Genomic DNA, 16,855 nt, shown 5'->3' on the forward strand with positions numbered 1-16,855 from the left:
CCCACCGTTCACTCCAAATCCTTGCCCCCACATGAGGCGGGAATTCAAAGCAGAGGCCTGAGGCCGGGGTGTGAGTGAGAGCAGGATTATGTAAAGCGAGAATACACTGGGGCTGAGTGTGGGAGGAGAGATGCCCGCAGGGAGAGGGCGCAGAAGGCCGGAGGGGCGCTCCCGAGCCCGCCCCCCACTGACGGCACAGAGGTGGTGCTGTGACTGGGCAGACAGGCAGGCTGGAGTGTGGGCTGTGTCCCGGGAACCCAGGCCTTCTAGGAGCTTCATGGCAGCTCACGTGGAGCTCATGATTAAGAGATTTGTGGATTGACTTTGAAAGGCAGAGGGAGAGAGAGACACAGATCTCCCATCATTCCCTGACAGCTGTGCAGTAACCAGGGCTGGGCCAGGCCCTCCATCTGGACCTCCCGTGGTGTCAGGGGTCTGAACATCTGGGCCACCACCTGCTTTCTCAGGTTCATCAGCAGGGAGCTGAATCAGAAGTGGAGCAGCGGGGACTTGAACGGCAGCTTCAACACGGGACGTCCCAGGCAGCGGCTAACTCCCTGCCTGTTCTCACATGAACGTGGTGGAAGAGAAGGGACGTTTCTAAGCTTTGCTCTTTCCTTAGCCCCCATCCTGCAAGAACAGCTCCTCAGAGGGCAATCCGTGCCGCGCTTCGGGCAGGCAGAGGCGTTTCCCAGTATTTAGCTCGACTCCCCATGCTAAGGAGGCTCCTCGGGGTGGCATGTTCTGATTCCTTCCAGAGCGAGCTACAGGGAACCGGAAACGAAAGCCAGCAATTGTCACCCCACAACTCCGATGAGCGTTAATTACCCTCGGGAGGAAGTGTGGCCTTCAAGGCAGCTTTCCTGAGCAGGGCCACGGCCTTTCCTGTAGCCTATGGAGCAGATTTCTCGGGTGCCTGCTGGGGGGCGGGCCTGGCTTCCCAAGTGTGGGGGGGTCAGAAGTAATACAGAAGGGTCTATGTAACTCAAGTCCAAGGACTCACGTCCTAGGGCCCCACCTCTTGTCAGCCAACAGTTGGACTGAAACATCTTCAGAAGCCTCCACTGTTAACCCTGATAGCTTTAGCAACTCCCCCCACCACAGAAATACTGGAAAAAATAAATAAAAGTTGGCTCTACGGCACGTACCCTAGAGTGATTTGTGCATGTGCTCCAATTTGTGGGTGCACACTGGCTCAGAACGTGCCCTGCGGTCCTTGTGTTCTGTGACGCTGGCAGTGATGTCTCCAGTCGTCTCTGACTTCAGGTGACTTTTCCCGGCCACTCTAGCTAAAGGTTTGCCCACTTTGTCCATCTTTTCGAAGAACCAACTTGTGGTTTTGTTCATTTTTCTTCTGCTGTTCTGTTCTCTATGAGTTCCTGCTCGGATCGTATTTTTTTGAAAACTTTTTTGTCCTTGCCTGTGAGTGTGTAGCCGGCCAACAGAACTGCAAGCTGCCGGGTGGGGGAGGGGGTATTTGCATTACCCCTTTGGTCCTAAGGCGTGGTGTGCTGGTGACACCGACCACCGTGCTGTCAGCAGCCTTGCGCTTCTGGTGTGCAAGACTCTGTCCTTGGTGGTCTGTGGTTTCACCAGGGCGGACCTGGCAACGGATTTGCTTTTCTTTCTCCTGAGGAGTGTCTTCAGTTAGATGACCCGCAGCTGTCTTTAAGTCTGAAAAAATAGTCTTTATCTTCTCTGTCACCCATCCTTTGTTTTCACCTACAGGGACTTCTCACTTTTTTTTAAAAAATTATTTATTTACTTGAAAGAGTTGGGGGGGGGAGAGGGAGAGGGAGGGAGGGAGGGAGAGAGAGAGAGAGAGGGAGGGAGGTCGGTCTTCCATCTGCTGGTTCACTCCCCAGACGGCCACAATGGCCAGAGCTGTGCTGATCCAAAGCCAGGAGCCAGGAGCTTCTTCCGGGTCTCCCACGCGGGTGCAGGGGCCCAAGCACTTGGGCCATCTTCCACTGCTTTCCCAGGCCACAGCAGAGAGCTGGATGGGAAGTTGGAAAGTGGAGCAGCCAGGACTCGAACCAGCACCCACATGGGATGCCAGCACTGGAGGCGGCAGCTTAGCCCACCATGCCACAGCACCGGCCCCAGTGCCGGCCCTCCTTTTCCCTGGTTTTCATTTCTACCTCTCTGTGACACCAGCCTCAGGAGCTTCTGCAGTCTGGATCATTTTTTTTTTTTTAAACATTTATTTATTTGTAAGGCAGAGAGAGTGAAAGGGAAGGAAAATCTTCATCCACTGATTCATTCCCAAAATGGCTGCAATGGCTGGGGCTGGGCCAGGCTGAAGCCAGGCGCCAGGAGCTCTTCCCGGTTTCTCACATGGGTGGCAGGGGCCTTCTCTGTTGTCCTCCCAGGCGTGTTAGCAGGGAGCTGGATCAGGAGCAGAGCCACAAGGCTGGCCCCCTGTGCCAATCTTGATGTTTGTTTGTCCTTCCCACGCGCTGGTCATAAAAGCCCAGAACACATGGGTTTGCATGGCTCAGGTTAGGGACCTCTCGTGGGCACCTTTTGGCCTCATCCACTTCCCTGGCCACACAGCCGGTTTCCTGGCTGTCCCAGGGTGGCTGGAAGGAGTCTCCTCATCTCCTTCCAGGTCCACTCTCTTCCCCCAGGAGACAGGACTCGCGCAGCCGTTCTGCACCTGGCAGGGTCACGGCCACTTCTCACATCCTCGCCTGCAAGTGGCCCCGGGGGCAGTGCTGGCATCGACTGCTACCACTCGGCTCTCCTTCCTCGTCCCTGGATTTGCTTCCTCCCCCCCTCCCTCCCTTCTTCCACCCACCCACCAAGCTCGGGTACACTTGAAAACGTGTTTGTTCTGTCCTGGCCACAGTTTCCGTGTCGGGCTGGCCAGCATAGTTTGCCACATTGTCAGAAGTCTCCTTAGCCCTGTCTAGAGCAGTCTTAGGTCCACGACAAAACTGAGAAGGGACAGAGATTTCCCAGCTACCCTTGGCCCTCACATACACGGAGCTCCACAGTCAACACTGCACCGAGCGTGGTAACACCGGTTACAGCCGAAGCAGCCTCACCAAAGCCCACGGTTCACGGCGGGGTTCACTCGTGGCGCTGTAGGTTCTGTGGGTTTGGGCAAATTCCCGATGTCATGTGCTGACACTGATGGCTTCACTGGCCCCCCAACCCACTGTGCTTCACCCACACAGGGTCCACGGTCCTTTCCCCACGGTCCTCGGCCCCTTTCCTAGCTCCACAGTTTTGCTTTTTTCCGAAGGTCCCATGTTGGAATCACACAGTACGTGGCTTTCCCAGGCAGGCTTCTCTCCCCAACTTGCTAGCACTGAGCAATGCTCTGTCTGGACGTGTGGCAGCTTCTCCAGCCACTGCAGGAGGTCTTGGGCGCTTCCAAGATTGGGCAGTTACAAATAAAGCTGTGTAGACGCGTAATGCGTGTGCAGGGCCTTGTGTGGACACCGACTTCTGCTTCCTTTGGGTAAACACTGAGAACTGTAACTGCTGACTGCCACGCCAACCGCACCGTTCCTGTGGCTCCACAACCTCGCCAGCATCTCCCGTTGTCAGCTGTCGGCGCGAGATCGCAGCCACTCTAACAGGCGTGCAGCGGCGTCTCGCTGTCCCCATCTGTGATGTCCTGAGACAGGTGTCTCCTAGGCTCGTCTGCCCTCCGTGTGTCTTCCCTGGTGGACTGTCCAGCTGTGCTGCTCATTGTACATTTGCTTATTACTCCTACTGCTGCGTCGGGAAGAGGTCTTTGTAGCCTGAACGACGGCACTCGTTCAGCTATGGTTTGCAGCATGTCTTCTCCCGGTCTGTGGCTGTGGCTTATCTTATTCTCTTAATTTTCTTCATTTATTAAAAAAAAAAAAAAATGAAAAGAAAAAAGGAAAGTCTAGACAGGAAAAGTCACTAAGACATTCAGAGAAGTCTAGGCACAGAGCCAGAAAGAGAGAGAGAGTCTTCTCCAGGAATCCCAAGTGTCTGAGGTGTTCATTGCAGGTCCAGATTTGGAGGCGTGTCAATATAAAAAGCTAGCCGTTTCTGAAGTTCCTTTCTGACACCATTCAAAAACTGCCCAAGTGAAAAGGGCCTCACAGCACTGTGTGGACATCACGTTCTTTCCCGTGAGTTCAAGAAAGGCGGAGGGGTGTCCACGCGGAGTCTCCAAACCCACAGAGAAAGCTGTGTGCTTTAAGCAGCTGTAGTGCTGAGCAGCCAGGGTGTTTGGGGAAGGCAGCCACAGGGGTTACAGACACCACAGAGGGTATGTAAAGAAGGGGAGGCATTAAAAAAAACGGGGGGGCCGGCGCCGCAGCTCACTTGGTTAATCCTCCGCCTGCGGTGCCAGCATCCCATATGGGTGCCGGATTCTGTCCTGGTTGCCCCTCTTCCAGGCCAGCTCTCTGCTGTGGCCTGGGAAGGCAGTGGAGGATGGCCCAAGTGCTTGGGCCCTGCACCCGCGTGGGAGACCAGGAGGAAGCACCTGGCTCCTGGCTTCAGATCAGCGCGATGTGCCGGCCGGTGGCCATTAGAGGGTGAACCAATGGCAAAGGAAGACCTTTCACTCTGTCTCTCTAACTCTGCCTGTCAAATAAATTTTTTAAAAATTTAAGGCCGGCGCCGTGGCTCACTAGGCTAATCCTCCACCTTGCGGCGCCGGCACACTGGGTTCTAGTCCCGGTCGGGGTGCCGGATTCTGTCCCGGTTGCCCCTCTTCCAGGCGAGCTCTCTGCTGTGGCCAGGGAGTGCAGTGGAGGATGGCCCAAGTGCTTGGGCCCTGCACCCCATGGGAGACCAGGAGAAGCACCTGGCTCCTGCCATCGGATCAGTGTGGTGCGCCGGCCGCAGCGCGCCAGCCACAGCAGCCATTGGAGGGTGAACCAACGGCAAAGAAAGACCTTTCTCTCTGTCCACTCTGCCTGTCAAAAAAATAAAAATAAAAAAAAAAAACAGAGGGGGCCGTTGTCGTGGCGTGGTGGGTTCAGCCAGTACCTGCAACGCGGGCCTCCCGCTCTGGAGCACTGGTTCCAGTCCAGCTGCTCTGCTTGTGATCCAGCTCCCTGCTAACGCACCTGGGAAAGCAGCAGCGGACGGCCCAAGTCCCTGGGCCCCTGTGCCCACGTGAGAGACCTGGATGGAGCTCCTGGCTCCTGGCTTTGGCCTGGCCCAGAACTGGCTGTTGTGGCCACTTGGGGAGTAAAACCAATGGATGGGAGATTTCTTTCTGTCCTTTTATCTCTGCCCTTCAAATAAATCATCTTAAAAATAAAAAATAAATTTGGCTGGCGCCGCGGCTCACTAGGCTAATCCTCTGCCTTGCGGCGCCGGCACACCGGGTTCTAGTCCCGGTCGGGGTGCCGGATTCTGTCCCGGTTGCCCCTCTTCCAGGCAAGCTCTCTGCTGTGGCCAGGGAGTGCAGTGGAGGATGGCCCAAGTGCTTGGGCCCTGCACCCCATGGGAGACCAGGAGAAGCACCTGGCTCCTGCCATCGGATCAGCGCGGTGCGCCGGCCGCAGCGCGCCTACCGCGGCGCGCCTACCGCGGCGGCCATTGGAGGATGAACCAACGGCCAAGGAAGACCTTTCTCTCTCTCTCTCACTGTCCACTCTGCCTGTCAAAAAAATAAAAAATAAATAAAAATAAATTTAAAAAGCAGTGAGAAAAGTGGATCTCTAGGAAGCTGGATCTCCACTTCTCAGGCTAATAAACAACAAAATATATGTGTGAGAGAAGAAGTGTAAAGAAGAACACAAACACACAGAAGTGAAATGCCACGTCCCAGACAAAGCCTGCTACGGTCTTTCCAGTAAGTTCACCGCCCAGGTCACGGGGGAATCACCTGGCTGCTGCCTGGGGCTGTGCCTTCCGATGAGCGTAACGCATGGGGGATTCTAGGAAGTAAAGGGCTCTCAGCACAATAAACGGACGGCACTGCTTCAAACACAGGCCCACGTTTCTACAGTCTTTTTATTTCCCACCTCATGATCCAATCATTTGGCATTAAAACTGAAAAACAAGGCAAGAAAACCAGGAATAAAAAGTGAAGACATTTTTCTATTATAGTCAAGCATTTGTCTGGGCCGATCAGCTAAGAGAAAAAGAATATTTGGAAACCCAACTTCAAATGTGAAATTCAAAATGCTTCCACAGACAATCAGAAATCTGCTCTGCTCCGCCCGAGACCAGGAGCTCAATGAGTGTGAGGCCACAGGGTCTGAAGTCCAGGGCTTAGCCTCAGCCCTGTCCCAGACTCCAAACCAACCTGGAGAACCGGCCAGACTCACTCCTCCCGGGGCTCCACCGGGCACTGCAGCAAACTAAAGACCTTCTTCTTGGTTTTCTTGTTTGAAGCTGAAGTGTCTCTTCTCACACACTGTCACATAAAATGGGGATTTCCACTCTGCTCTCCTCCCTGCCACCTCACCCAAAAATAAAAACAAATCTGAAAAGCTTACATAAAACTGGCTTTTAAAACTTAATAAGGCAAGATGTGTCAGAGTTACGCCTGATGGCTTTGAAAGAAGATTTTAAAACAGGGAGATGGGGGGTGGAGGGACCAACCCAGGAAAACAGTGCTTCCCTGAAACACTGAGGCCGGCAGGCACGGCGACAACCACAATTTCTAAATTGTGACGTTTGGACTTTGGTAGCAATGTCGTGTTTTTCCAAAGCCAACTTCTGGAAATCTTAACCCGGGTTCCCAAAAACTCCTAGCAAAATGAACCAGCCACCAGTTAGAGGCTGTTGTGCAAGATAGATGGGCAATTCCACTTGCAAAGGTTCACCAACAGAAACAAAGGCCGCACACGGGGGACGGTCCAGAACACCTCCCGCTCGGCCCCAACTCTGCCACTCTGCCTTTCTCCCTGCGCCCTGGCTGCAACTTAATCAACTGAGACTCACTGAAGACCGGCCACGAGGAGGAAACTTTGGCGTGCGTATAGTGGGAGCAGAGCAAGAAATCAACACAGGTTCCCATCAAGTGACCGAAAGGTTAAAAAAAAAACAAAACCAAAAACCAAGAAACCTTCATTTGGATCCTCTCAAGAGGCCAAGGAACAGCTGAGAGCCACCTTCAACCCCAGCTCGAGTCGCAGGCCAGACGAAGTCACCGAGGCCCGGCCGCGCCATGAGCTGGTTTCGCTCTGTGCAGCGGGGCCGGGAATCTGCTCCCCAGGCCTTTCCATTGCTGCTCCAAGCTGCCCGAATCCAGTGCCTCTGTGCGCTAAGAAACTTGCAATGACTTCATCTATTCTCGCCTCTGGCGCCAGAAATGGGAATGGCTTAGTGAGCACAGCTTACGGGTGCCACGGCCGCTTGTGCAGGCTTCGACAGCTCAGGCCGGCCTGGAGGGTTCTTAATGGTTCCCCTGTATTTGCTCACTCCATCTGCGAGGCAGGACTACTGCCCTTTGCCCGACAAAGGACACAAGGAAATTTCTAGCTGAGACTTAGAAAGAAACTTGCCTTCTGGTGACACCAGGTTTAAAAGAACAAAAGAAAGCTTATTCTACAGGGTTGGAGAAAGGGAAAACGCCAACACAAAACTCCACTTGAATCTCTGTGGGTTCTGCAAGAGTCAAGCTGAGTTCAGAAGCCAGATCTCTTCCGACCAGCCGAGACCCAGCGTGCAGTCACAGGAAGAACAGGTTCTCACACAGCTGGATGGCCGGCTCATGGTGCAGGATCTGCCCAGACAGGAAGGCTAGCTTGTGGGCATATTTGCAAGGAGCTGGGACTCGGATGGTGCCGGGCCAATTCCAGTACATGTGGCACAGTTTGAACGTCAACCTGTAGGCCAAGAAGAAGACATGATCCTTATCACCCTCTGCCGTCAATCTGGGAAATGCTTACTGCCTTCGGGGAGGGTGACACTGCAGCCGGCTCCCGCAGCCGGGGCATCGAGGAATGTACGCTACTGCTAAGTGCAATAGCTCCTACCGCGCTGTTCAGAGGCAGAGGACCTGGGTGAACTCCCTTGAGGCGTTTCCCTACCTCTATGTCCAAACAAGGAAAATAACACAAAAAGTCTTTTTCGTCTACAATAAAAGGCTGCAGAAGGGTGAGCCCCTGGCAGAGTGACATCAGGGGTTGTGCAGCTCCGGGGCAGCTGTAGCTCTCATCACCGGAGCAGCCTCCTAAAACACCAGTGACCGGCGCATGGGGGTGCAGCCTGGCGTCAGAGTCTCTGAGAGTTCTTAAGTGATCTCACCGCAAGACCAGGCTAACCAACCGTTCCGCAGCGAGACACCACTCTTGTGAGAGGGATGAAAAGTCAGTGTCGTCACCGGGGCAGGCAGTGCCTCACCTCAGCCAGCTGCCAGAATTACCTCCAAGCGACAAGGAGTGACTTACTCATCAACTCACCTCTGCATGTGGTCAGGGCTCAGGTTCGCAGTGTTGAGCACGCAGACGTAATGTGTAGGAATGCCACAGCCCTGCCGCACATGGTGGGCCAGAAGGTAGAAGTCCACCCTAGCCAGGAAAAAGTGCAAATTAGCGATATGGTCAACGCACACAGACAGAGCTACACAAGTCTGAGAGGTCATTCTAGTTCCTTTGCTGAGCTCAGAGAGGTCAAGTGAGTAGACCAAGGACACGTCAAACCAAAAGACCAAACCAAGGTCAAAAATCAGGTCACTTTGGCCAGCACTGTAGCTCACTAAGCTAATCCTCCGCCTGTGGCGCCGGCACCCCGGGTTCTAGTCCCGACTGGGGCTACGGATCCTGTCCCGGTTGCTCCTCTTCCAGGCCAGCTCTCTGCTGTGGCCCAGAAAGGCAGTGGAGGATGGCCCAAGTGCTTGGGCCCTGCACCCGCAAGGGAGATCAGGAGGAAGTGCCTGGCTCCTGGCTTTGGATCGGCGCAGTGCGCCGGCCGTAGCGTCCATTGAGGGGTGAACCAACAGAAGGAAGACCTTTCTCTCTGTCTCTCTCTAACTCTGTCAAAAAAAAAAAAAAAAATCAGGCCACTTCATTCAACAGACTATTTAAGAATGGTGGCTGGGGGGCTGTCACCTATGATGCTGGAAACCCATCCTGGTGTCAGTTCAAGTCCCAGCTGCTGCAGTTCCAATCCAACTCCCTGCTAATACACCTGAGAAAGCAGCAAAAGACGGCCCATGTCCTTGGGCCCTGCACCCACGTGGGAGACCCAGGTGAAGCTCCTGGCTCCTGGCTTAGGCCTAGCCCAGCCCCAGCCGTTGTGGCCATTTGGATGGCCAGCAGATGGAAGACCTCTCTTTCTCTCTCCCTCTATGTAACGCTGATTTTCAACATAAATGAATACATTTGAAAAAGGAAAAGAAAAAGAATGGTGCTGGGCCTTTGGCATAGCGGTGCACACGGTACTTGGGACGCCTACATCCTGTATCAGAGCGCTGGTTTCAAGTCCCGGCTCCACTTCTTATTCTAGCTCTCCGCGACTGTACACCCAGGAGGCAGCAGGTGATGGCTCGGATCACTGGTTCCCTGCCACTGACTTGGGAGACTGCACGGAATTCCCAAGCCCAGCTTTGGCCTTGCCCAGCACCGGCTGTTGCCGGCATCTGGGGAGTGAACCCCAAGATGGAAGTTCTCTCTGTCCCTGCCTTTCAAATAAATAAAAAAGAGTCCTGACACCTTTAAAAAGTAGCGGCAGAAACTTCCTCCTCTGCCTGTAGAAGGGTAAGCCCGCACTATCTCAGGAGAGCACCGTGTTCCGTACTTGGTACGTAAGACGTGAAGCCGTTGTGGTGGTTGTTGTTCTGAAGCAGCTTTTTAAAGACTTGCTTGTTCACCAGTAGGACCTCGGAGATGGCACTCCACACCTCCAGGCAACCTCCCCAGAGGAGCACCCAAACGCGGCCTTCCTCAGACGCCTGCTCTCCGCCCACTCACCACTCGCAGCTGGTGATCGTGTGGTCGACCACAGTGCCAGGGGCGGGCGTGACGAAGTGCTCGGCCGCGGCCAGGTACAGGTTCGTGCTGATTTTCTTCTGCACCACGAACACCACCATCTTGGGCTGGTAATTCTCGAAAGCCTCAAAGCACTTCTGCAGCTGAGGAATCTCGTAGTTGGCAACGGTCTTCAGCTGCCCGTCAGACACCCCATCGCGGTACACCACGATCTTCTCCGGCAGGCAGTGGTTCACCTGAAACGACACTGTCCGTGAACAGCCTCCCGGGGCCCCGGGCTGAGCTCCGATCGCACGACCTGGAGACGCAGCAGCTTGCCCCAACGCTTCAGTGTCTGAAGAGCAGGGGAAAAGCCTCTAAGCGTTTCTAGCCTGGTTTAAAACAGGCCTGGTGCAGCAAGGTGTTGTGAAACAAAGCAGGCAAGCATGAGTCACAGCGCCACAGCTCCCCTCAGACAGCGTGGACAAAGTTAGGGGTGGTGGTCGAATGACAGGCTGAACCATCTTCCTTCTGCCTGGATTTAACGCTAGTAACTGCTCAGGCAAAGAACAAGACAGGTGTTAGGGAAATGCTAACATCTCACCACGGTACTAGGGTAGGTTCAGTTACTTTTGACAGGGGAAGTTCCCTTACCAGCTCTTTGGGTTCTTTAGTTTTGGGGGTGGGTGTTGGGCACAGTGGTTAAGACACGGTGTGGGGGTGGGCGCCGTGGTGCGTGGGTTCAGCCGTGGCGTGGAGGCCCACAGCCTGTGTCAGAGTGCCTGGCCTAAGTCCTGGATACTCTGCTGCTGATCTGTTTTCCTGCTCATGTGCAGCAGCCGAGGGCTCAAGCAGTCGGGTCCCCGGCACACGCATGGGGAGCCGAGATAGAACTCCGGGCTCCTGGCTTTGGCCTGGCTGTCGAAGGCAAATGGGGAGCGAGCCAGCAGATAAAAGACCTCTCCCCGTCTTTCTCCCTCTACCTTGCAAATAAAAATGAAAAGAAAAAACACTGTTTTGATTCTATGTGAATGTGGTTCATTCTAGGTTTTTGTTCACAATTTCCCTCAAAAACTTACAGTATGCTTTAAGTTTCAGTATGAATTAAATATGTACATAGTATTCTTATGTTACTGATAGGAAAATTTTTTTTAATTTTTTTTTATTTTTGACAGGCAGAGTGGACAGTGAGAGAGAGACAGAGAGAAAGGTCTTCCTTTTGCCGTTGGTTCACCCTCCAATGGCTGCCGCGGTAGCGTGCTGCGGCCGGCGCACCACGCTGATCCGTTGGCAGGAGCCAGGTACTTCTCCTGGTCTCCCATGGGGTGCAGGACCCAAGTACTTGGGCCATCCTCCACTGCACTCCCTGGCCACAGCAGAGGGCTGGCCTGGAAGAGGGGCAACCGGGACAGGATCGGTGCCCCAACCGGGACTAGAACCCGGTGTGCCGGCGCCTCAAGGCGAAGGATTAGCCTAGTGAGCCGCGGCGCCCGCCGATAGGAAAATTTTATTTCAAAGAACCTTCTTAGGAATAAATACCTGGAATCTTCTTGAACTTGACATTCACCGTTCCAAATCTCTCACAAAGGCCCCCTTCTCTCCTGAGTCTTCAAGGCCTACATTTCCAAACACGTAATTCATCTCCACAGCCTTGAGACTGAACTCACTGCCCTACTTTCTATGTTTCGCCATGTCTAGGCACCGCTGCACATTTTGGGCGTCACAGCCCTTGAGGGTCCCCTGCCTCCACTACGACACAGTCTGCTGCGACTGCTGGCTCAGGCGTCCTGCCCCAGTGAAGGGCTGCTTGCCCTCAGCATGGGGCATCTGGGCAGGTAACTCCTGCATGTTGGGGCACTACTGGGCAGGTAACTCCTGGGCTGGGAGCTGTCCTGTGCTCGTGACACCACGGACAGCAGCGCCCATGGTCTACACTGAACGCCAATGGCAGGCTCACAGTTCCGGCCAGAAATGTCTCTAGACCTTTCCCGCTGGAAGGACAAAGCTGCCCTCAGGTGAGAAGCCCCGCAGGAAGCCAAGAACACGCAGACGACGCAGCCACGTGGTCCTCCATGCTCTCAGTCTGGAGGAGCAGCACTGGGGCTCGGTCTTTGAGTGGCAGCACTTCCTCCGGAGCCAGCCCCACTCGGGGCCCTCTCCCACGGGCTCCGCCTCCCCCCAGCACTGAGCTCCCCAGATCTCTCGGTTTCCCTCCTGCACACTCACACACACTTTCTCGTAGACCCCTAACCGACAGCTCTGAACCACATGTTCAGGTCTGGAAGGCACATTTTACAGAGGAGGAAACAGTGCAGTGGATCCAGTCAGAAGAACTAGAACCGAGTCTGACTCCATGGCTCCTTAACTATGACCTTGGAGACCTAAGCTCCTAACTCTGACCTTGGAGACTCCGTTTCCCCAGCTGAAAAAATGGAGAAAAATGATCTCTTCACCTTTGTATCACGGCTAAGGGGGATAAAGTAAAATTATATATACCACCCATATATTTTCATACAACTAAAAAACCGTATACAAAGTTGAAACAGGGCTTGATCAGGGAACTACAGATATTCTGAAGCACAGAGCAGAGCTATAATGAAATTAATGGAATGAAAAACAGAAATTAAATCTGTCCGAACAGTCACGGACATCACCCCCTTCTCTGACATGTGCTAACCAGATACTGAGGGCGAGGCACTACATCAGGCCTTATGAGAGCTTCCAGCAGAACACAAAAGACATGGCTCCAGGTACCAAGGAGTAGAAAACTAAAAATAATCCAGGGTTTGATTTTCTGGGTCATCCAGTCCACTTCACTTCACAAAAAGGCTTAAGCAAGACGAACCACAAGATCCAGACGTAAGTGCTAAGGATGTGTTCTAAAACCACTTCAGCGCTCTGCAGATAACAACGGTAAGGTAGCAAACTCCTGGAGAGCAGCCAGTGCTGAGAGGTCTTCCTGTGTGGCTCCATTGGTTCACGGAACACACACTTGATGCTGACCTGGTAAGAGCTGCGCACCTGTCTCAGAAACAAAGCATGATTTCGATACTATACAAATCCTCAGGGAACTCAAGTTAGAACTAGGGAGACAGATCTGTAAACACCCTTCGCAAACAACACACGGGGGTAGGTGTTTGTGGGGCAGCAGGTTAAGCTGCTGGCTGCAAGTCGGCAATCCACATGGGCACCGGTTCAAGTCTCAGCTGCTCCACTTCCAACCCAACTCCCTGCTGAAGTGTCTGGGACAGCCAGCAGGAGACAATTCAAGTCCCTGGGCCACTGCACCCACATGGGAGACCCAGATGGGAGTTCCAGGCTCCAAGCTTTGGCCTGGTTCACCCCAGCCACTGTGGCCATTTGGGGAGTAAACCAGCAGGTGGAAGATCTCTTCCTCATTCTCTAAATAACTCTTCCATTCTTTAAAAAAAAGTTAAAATACCACCATAAAGGAGTTAAACTGCTGTGGGAATGGAGGAGTGGAAGGGATTAATTTTCTGGTGAAGAAACGGTGCCATGGAAGAACGAGGCCACAAGTTGGGTGGCAAACAAGGATAAAGGAAATCCAGGCGTGGGAGGAGCAGAGATCTAAATGATGCTTAGACGGGTTAGGAAATCAACAGCGCTCAACCTGTATCATCCATCGGTCCTACTTCAGAAACATTACTCTGGCAACAAACTGCAGAATAAACTAAGCGTAAGAATCGAGATTAAGAGATCACCTCCAGTTTAAGATGTTCAGACAGACAGAAAATCTTCATTTCCAGGGTAAGATCATTAAAATAAAACAAAAATCACACACATCAGTGGAACTACTGCAGACACGCCAGTGCAAGACAGGAGAGAGGAGCTTTCCCAGGGCAGCAGTGAACCTCTGAAGCTCCCCAGGGCCAACGCTAGAGGAGAGGCCCGAGCACTGAGAAACGGTACCAGGTCAGAAAGAGGCCAAACTACTAGCAACGGTGGGGGCCGGAAAGGCAGACTGGAGTCTGGAAGAGCCCCCAAAACAATAATCATTTGCTTAAGGTAACCCTCCACCAAACCTCCTCCCATTTCTGCCAAGAAGTGAGGCTGAAACTGAACAAGAATCAACACAGTCTCACATGCTCCCGGGTGCCTGGATAATCCAATGTCAAAGGCAAAACCTTGGCCCACTTCCCCCCTGCTCCAGGGCCAGACGCCAGTCTCATCTAACTCCCAGGAAACAGCATCAGAGACTGAAATAACCAGAGCTGAAGTCAACATTCTTTTTTTTTTTTTTTTTTGACAGGCAGAGTGAACAGTGAGAGAGAGAGACAGAGAGAAAGGTCTTCCTTTGCCGTTGGTTTACCCTCCAATGGCCGCCGCATCCGAAGCCAGGAGCCAGGTGCTTCTCCTGGTCTCCCATGGGGTGCAGGGCCAAGCACTTGGGCCATCCTCCACTGCACTCCCGGGCCACAACAGAGAGCTGGCCTGGAAGAGGAGCAACCGGGACAGAATCCGGCACCCCAACTGGGACTAGAACCCGGTGTGCCGGCGCCGCAAGGCGGAGGATTAGCCTGTTGAGCCACGGCGCCGGCCCAACATTCTTTCTTTCTTAAGATTTTTATTTATTTATTTGAGAGGTGGTCTTATAGACAGAGAGAGGGAGACAGCAAGAAAGGTCTCCGTCTGTTGGTTCACTCCCCAAATGGCCCCACCTGCCAGAACTGGGCCAATCCGAAGCCAGGATCCAGGAGCTTCCTCCAGGTTTCCCAAGTGGGTGGGTAGGGGCCAAGGACTTGGGGCATCTTCCACTGCTTTCCCAGGCCACTAGCAGGGAGCTAGCCTGGACTTGGACCATCATCCACATAGGATGTTGGAGGCGGAGGCTTAGCCTACTACGCCATAGCGCCGGCCCCCAGAGGTCAATATTCTTAAATCCCAGGCCGATGGATCAAATCACACATGGTCACTAATGCTCCATGGAAGACAAGGCAGACGCAGCTGTCAAGGACGTACTGTTTTGATTTTCACACCTAAATGGGAGGAAGCACTGACATTCAGAGTTACAAGCTGGGTATGAGCATCCCCCAGACGCAGGGCAGCCAAGTGGGCAACTGGACACGTGGTCCAGGAGCTCCGTGTGTGTCGTGAGCTGGAGCAGTGATTCCCACTGCATACTCTGGGGAGACCCATCCCAGCCCCTGCCCCAAAGGGGTCCTAAAGACATTGTCACAAACTCCACAAGAGCAAAATTCCTTCCATCATTCTAGCAGTATCTCCCTTGCCTTCTCCCTTTCATTCTTTCACATACACATGACAGGATTTTCCAGAGAGTAAATGATGCATGGCATCACGGCAGGTTAAATGTGGAAGAATATTTATCCAATTTTTATTAACTAGTCACTAAAGGCATTTGGCTTAATTTTTTGCAAAATAACAAACAACAGCACCATTCTCATCAAAACTTTTTAATTAAAAATGGTCTCTATATTAACATACACTAAGTTCACTGTTTTTTTGTTTAAAGATTTTTTTACACATCTGAAGGCAGAATGACAGAGCGAGAATCAGAAAGAAATACAGGTATCTTCCATTGGCTGGCTCACTCCCCAAATGGCCACAACAGGTAGGTCTGGGCCAGGCTGAAGCCAGGAGCAAGGAACTCCATCCATGACTCCCATTTGGGGTGGTGGGGATCCAAGCGCTTGGGACATCTTCTGTTTCTTTCTCAGCTGCATTAGCAGGGAGCTGGATTGGAAGCTGAGCAGCCAGGACCTAAATCCAACACTTTTACATGGGATGCTGGCACCACAAGTGGTGGCTTAACTAGCTATGCCATAAGACTGGCCACTCTACTACCACCACCATTTAAGATCTATTTATTTGAAAGGGATAGAGAGAGGGAGAGGGGAGAGAGGGGGAGAAGAAGGGGAGAGGGAAGGGAAGAGAGAGAAACTATTATTTTTAAGGAAATTAATAAACAGTGAAAATTTTAACTTCTAATGTGATTCATTATTGACATAGGCTCACACAGTCCTCAAAAATACATGAGATGCTAAAGGGGTCCTTGGACCCACATTCTGAGAATTGCTGGACTTCTAGATACAACTCTAAATACAGATAATAAAGAAAAGTCCTATGTGAGCTTAAGGTTGCCTGGGATGATTCAGATATCAGACCAAGAGTCCTGAGGACCTCTGAGGGACTCGCGACAAGCGGAAAAGCCAGGCAGCCTGTAAGAGCACCCTCCTCTCAGAGACAGGTGGGGGCCGGGGAATCAGCCGAGCCTGTGAAGCCATCCTCCCCAGCGATGTTCGCCGAGTCCACAGCGTGACTGAGACGTCACCTGACACGCTGTAAAACTCAGCCTGTTAAAGTGGACGTTAAGGGGCAGGTATTGGTGCTGTGGGTAAAACGCCACTTGGGCCATCCTCTGCTGCTCCCAGGAAACACAGCAGGAAGCTGGACTGGAAGTGGAGCAGCGGGGCCGTGAACAAGGACTCCTGCATGGGATGCCCGCTCCCAGAATCTAACCAGAACACAGCTAGCAGTCAGTCCCCACTGCCTCCTCCACACACTCCTGGAACCACTACTGTACCTTCTGTCTGTGGAGTGGCCTCTACTGGACAATAAAACTGTAATACACAATCTCTTGGACCTACGTTCACTTAGCATGATGTGTTCACAACTCATCTACGTTGTACTACATCTCAGTTGTTCACTCCACAGCACAGACATAATCACATTTTGTCTATTCATCAATTCATGGGCATTTGGACTGTCTCCATTTTTGGAGACAATGGTGCTTTGAACATCTGTATACAAGTGTCTGTGTGGACATTTGTTTTCAGTTCTCTTGGGTATATATCAAGCACTAGCATTGCAAGCTCATAGGGTTAATCTGTTTATCCCTCCATCAAGTTATTATTATTTCCTAGTTTTACTGCATTGTGGGCAAAATAAAAAACACTCTCAAGGTTGCTTCTATTTCTTAAAATTTACTGAGATTTGTTTTGGGAGCTATG

General features: G+C 52.6%; 1 protein-coding gene across 1 annotated transcript in view; it reads right to left on the minus strand.

Annotated features, from left to right (window-relative positions):
• Positions 1-7,627: 7,627 nt before the first annotated feature.
• Positions 7,628-16,855, minus strand: part of PIWIL2 (piwi like RNA-mediated gene silencing 2) — a 93,638-nt gene continuing 84,410 nt past the window's right edge. Inside the window, exons 20-22 of the mRNA XM_062199017.1 lie at positions 9,870-10,123; positions 8,361-8,468; positions 7,628-7,784 (exon numbers count right to left, since the gene is read on the minus strand). Of these exons, the coding sequence (XP_062055001.1) occupies positions 7,628-7,784; positions 8,361-8,468; positions 9,870-10,123 (519 nt within the window). The remainder of the gene's footprint in view (positions 7,785-8,360; positions 8,469-9,869; positions 10,124-16,855) is intronic.

Source organism: Lepus europaeus, chromosome 8 (genome assembly GCF_033115175.1).
Source record: "Lepus europaeus isolate LE1 chromosome 8, mLepTim1.pri, whole genome shotgun sequence".
Taxonomy (NCBI): Eukaryota; Metazoa; Chordata; class Mammalia; order Lagomorpha; family Leporidae; genus Lepus; species Lepus europaeus.